This window comes from Cariama cristata, unplaced genomic scaffold (assembly GCF_000690535.1).
Source record: "Cariama cristata isolate BGI_N322 unplaced genomic scaffold, ASM69053v1 scaffold18922, whole genome shotgun sequence".
Classification (NCBI taxonomy): domain Eukaryota; kingdom Metazoa; phylum Chordata; class Aves; order Cariamiformes; family Cariamidae; genus Cariama; species Cariama cristata.
Genome location: NW_009605714.1, coordinates 24 through 4,901, shown reverse-complemented (window position 1 = coordinate 4,901; position 4,878 = coordinate 24). Strand labels below are relative to the sequence as shown.

Genomic DNA, 4,878 nt, shown 5'->3' with positions numbered 1-4,878 from the left:
CGCCCCGCTCACCCTTGCTGCACCCCGGGCCCCACAGGTGCTGGAGCAGCAGGTCGGGTTTTGCCTCCTGCGGAGAAGCTACTGAACTTACCTTTCCAGTCCACCGCGCTCGGCACCCACGCCTGGAAAGCAAACACGGGTGGAAAGCCACAGCGCAGCCCGACACCACTGTCCCCAGACCGGTGTGTGTCCTGCGGCCGTGGGTGAGAGCTCTGTGTGGGTGGCAAAGGCAGGTTTTCTTGCAATTGCAAAGTAACCCTTACCTGGATGATAGCGGTGACTAAAAGGCAGGCAGCTGGTGGCACTGGCAGACTCGTGCCTGATTTTGGGGGCAGGGTTTCCCCCTGGTTTAATGCAGAGCAGAGAGGAACAAAGTCGAAGAACCAATTGCTCATGGTCTAATTTATTGCCTGTGGAAAGGCAGCAAGGTAAGTCTGTCCTGGCTCCGAGCATCACGTCGGAGAGATCTCCACATCCTCTCTTTACCCACCACCCCGTGCAGACCTGGTGGCATACAGAGCCAGGAAATGAAGATGGTTAACTCATGGTTGGCTTTGAAGCAGTAACACTCAGGTCTCTAGGGCATAGCGGTGGTACGCCACCATATCACCACAGTGGAAGATGCAATTTACATTCAATTTGCTAATTAATGTATGGTTTCCACAAATTGCTGGAGCTATGGACACCATAAGAGCACCAGGATTTGGGAAATACATTGAATTTTGTGTTGGGAAAGAATCCCTACTACCAAACTAGGATCAACATTAACAAATTCCACATGCCTCTCTCAGCCCTCCTAAACAACAGCAAAAAAGTGTAGAAGGGAAAAATTTGGAGTTCTGACAGATGCAAATCTTTGATTCTTGGAAGCACAGTTTGGAAAATTATTTTTAGATGAAATTTCTTGTTAAGGGCAGCTGCAAGCCTGCAGTGTTTGAATGTACTTTTAAAAAAAGTTTCATTTCTCATAATCCCTTAAATACTGTAAATAACACTTCAGAGAAAAGAGTCCTTTCGAAATCCATTTTCTGCTTTTCTACTTTTAGGGGATTTTTTTAGGAACAGAAATGACCCAACAGCTGGATCTATGTGGGGCAGGCACAGGCCCTGTGCTGATTCTGCTGTACCAGTAGGTCTTAACACAGCAGAGGTCTTCCCTGCCCAGAATCCAAGACCTGGCCTCTGTCTGCTCTGTCAAGTTCATAAGCAACGAAAGTGTGTAACAGCTCACTTAAAAATTTACTACTTGGTATTACTTGGTACAAGAAGAGGTAAAAACAAACGTGCTTTCCAAGCAAATGGCAGAAGTTTGGCTATGAAGCATTGCATCAACTCATATGACTTCATCTAACACTTTTTTTTTTCAACAGACTCAGGAGAAACAGCCCTGTGTAACCCCCCCAAACCCTTCTGTCCCCACATCTCCAGCAACAGGTGCTTTAGGAGAGGGACAGCTTGCTGCAGGTGGTCCAATCCACCTATGTGCTGGTACCATGGATTCCATAAGCAGCTGCTATTTTGTTTTTTTTCTCACCAGTAATTTAGGTTCCTGTCTTCCACCGCTTTCATGAAATTTGCAAAGCATAGTTATCTGCCTCTCTTTAAAATCAGAGTGAAAGTGGAAAATGGATTCAGACTAATCAGGAAAGGGACTGACATAAGGACAAAAGCAGTCATATAGGGCTTATTTCCTTAAAAACAGGCAAGAAAATCTTTCCTGTTATGCAATTGCTGTTGATTTGTTACCGAGGCTTGTTTTTCAATTGAAGTGATTTTCACAGAGCAAAAAACAGGTAAAATTAGATGCATCAATGTTTCTTTTATTCACTCTGCACTGGGTGTTCCTCCTTTGCGGTACAGCGTAGCTACAGAGCTTGGCATCTACCGCTCCTCAGGACACAAATGCAGAGCCGTGCCGTTTCCCAAATATACATCCCACCCAACGTGATAAAAATAATACTTCTCTTGTATGTTGAGACAATTGTTCTCATCTCATCACTGACTATATGGACTGCAAACCTGTCACAGTAACAAAACCCACAAATGTTCTACACAGTAGAGAAAAATTTATAAAATTCCTCAGTACGTCCAAAACCAGCACAAAGACATTCCATCATTTTCATTTCTTGTCCTTTTAAATAGGTGGTGATGAGTCATGGACTCAAGATCATTTCCTTGAATCCAGATGGCACAACTTCACCACACTTGGCAACTTCGGATCACTTCCCGTAGAGCTTGTATTCCTTCCATGGTCTTGTCCTTTAAAGCCATGGCGAGAAGAACAGGTTTGTTCCCAGCTTCCTGAGACACGAATGCCACCAGGTTTTTGGCACAAACATGAACGAGGGGCTGAAACACAGAGGTATACAGTTGTACACTCTTACAGCTGGGAGAGCCTCCCACACGAGTAAGGAGAGGAGGAGTCCTGCAGTGACATGGAGTGCATCAATACCTGTCGATATTGGACTTGGACTGAGCATGCAGTTTGCTGAATGGTTTCAACATGACTGGGAACAGACACGCAATTTGGCTGGTCAGCAGCACCAAGCCATGGTATGGGGAACTTCAGAAAGCACCTTCTCAACCAGCTTCAAAGGGAAGAGTTTGGACCCATGACTGACATCCACCCAAACCACCTTGAAACAACTTAATGGGAGCTGCAGTTGAGTTTTGCACTGGCTTGGAAAACTTGGAAAATCAGTAGAGAGAATCTTTCCTTCCACTAATCCTCCCACCCAAACTACGTCACCAAATACCAAATTATATGAAATGCCATGGATCAAAATGCCTCTACTTCATCATAGCCAGATTTCGGAATAAGTCTCAAAGTACAATTTTCTTTTAAAAACTTGTTGCTGAAAAGGATATGTTCTGCTGACAATTTCTGGAAAAAACCTGCTGTTTTCGCAATTCATAAAGACCCCAAAATGGTGTTATATACACAGTTTTTGCTCACTGTATGTAAAAGACATGCTGGTTTTATTTTAATAGAATAATGAAAACCAGAAATAAGTAGTGAGGCTGAAGGAAGGAAAAGAGATATAATCTTCTTAATGAGGTTTCTTTAACAAGAATAGACTAGAATAGAGTAGCATAGACTATTTCAGTCAGAAGGGACCTACAACGATCATCTAGTCCAATTGCCTGACCAGTTCGGGGCTGACCACGTTAAAGCATGTTAAGGGCACTGTCCAAATGGCTGTTAAACACCGATAGGCTTGGGGCATCGACCACCTCTCTAGGAAGCCTGTTCCAGTGTTTGACTACCCTCTCAGTAAAGAAATGATGCCTAATGTCCAGTCTAAACCTCCCCTGGCACAGCTTTGAACCTTTCAGCTTGTCTAGGTTTTATTTACATCTACGGTTATGTATTTATCAGAAGAATGAGTCTGCTTGGTTTTATCTACCAGTGTGGTTTGGAAGTGCGCATCATCCCAAATGGGGATCTTAATGGTGACAAGCAAGAAGGCAGCAAACTAGTGAAAGCCTCTTCTTAAAGTTTAGATCGATTAAGTTGGTAAAATGATTTAAAAATACTATGTAACAAAGTAAACAAAGGCACTTCCCATTTACAAATAAAACACACAAAACCAGCCTGGGGGTGGATGTGCTCAGAATTAGCAGATATCACACCAGGGAAAAGCATCTCCCACCCAGAGAAGGAAGGCTATTGCTGAAGAGGAAGGGCTTCATAAGGGGAAGCCGCAGACAAAATCAGGAACATGTGTTACTAGAGGTTTTCTAGTTAAGGTTAACAAGTAAGATTTGATAGCTCCGACACTGATGGAAAGCCTCATAATCTTGTAGCTCGGTAACTTGCTGTTTTAATGCTTGACTAGTTGATGCCTTGTGAAATACATTTTCTTCTGCTTTCTCTCCAGCTTTGTGAAATGGTCGATAAAAACTCATTTTGTTGAAGCAAAACAAATTAAACTTTATCAAGGGAAGGTGCTGGCAGGCACACTTGGGAGAGGGCAACTAAAGTCCATTATGGGGCTGGCATAGATTGGGGGGAGGGGAAAGTGCATAAAGGGACTTGAAAAGGAAAACAAACTAACTGGAACAGAAACCCAAAAAAGGTTATTGAAGGCTGCGTGTTTGATCTTGCAACCCTTAAATCAACAGGAGCTTTATCAAACCTTCCATGAGCACAGTGAAGTGATCCACATCCTGTAGGTCACAAAATAACAGATCCCCGAACCACTCACTGTTAGTTAAACTTTTGTTATGTCAAAGAGCAGATGAGCGTGCATACTTTTCTGATGAACCCCTCTTTCCTCTGAAGATATTTTTAAATTAATCTTACCACTGTGCAAACACTGCTTAACTGCTGTGATTCATCAACTCCCTGGCAACTTGCACAGCCCCACCTACTACATTTCCCCCTTATCCTTGCTGCCTGTGCACTGTATATCTGCTCTCACCTCATCCTTGCCCAGTAGCACCTTTGTGGTGAGCGAGGGTCTGCCCACGTTGTCACCGATTGTGTTGGGGTCCACGTAGACAATTGTCCCCATCTTGCCGTACTGTGTGACTACCACAAGGACGGAGTTGGAGAACGCCGTGCACACCACCTCTGTCGGGACCCCATGTACCACCTCCTCTCGCTGCTTGGATGTCACGATGGGACTTGCTTCCATTGCTGCAGAAAAAGAACACCACCACAACAATAACTTCAGATTAAAAACACAAACTACAGGCTATAAAAAGCCCAAATCCTTCCCTTCATTTGAAATACCCAGGGTTAAGTTAATTCCAGAGCATCCCGAGGTGTGCGTTTGTGCAGGACAACAGTCAACATCCCACATCTCTGACTGGGAGGGGAAATTTAACTGCCCTGCAGCAACGGCCTGCACTCCCCCTGCACGAACGAGCTGT

At 44.2% G+C, this 4,878-nt stretch overlaps 1 protein-coding gene across 1 annotated transcript; it reads right to left on the bottom strand.

Annotated features, from left to right (window-relative positions):
- Nucleotides 1–1,720: 1,720 nt before the first annotated feature.
- Nucleotides 1,721–4,642, bottom strand: PSMG3 (proteasome (prosome, macropain) assembly chaperone 3). The gene is made up of 2 exons (XM_009696092.1): nt 4,425–4,642; nt 1,721–2,349 (listed from the first exon to the last, which is right to left on the bottom strand). Exons 1-2 carry the CDS (start codon nt 4,638–4,640, stop codon nt 2,197–2,199), a joined length of 369 nt encoding a protein of 122 aa, XP_009694394.1. The 5' UTR covers nt 4,641–4,642; the 3' UTR covers nt 1,721–2,196.
- Nucleotides 4,643–4,878: the final 236 nt, after the last annotated feature.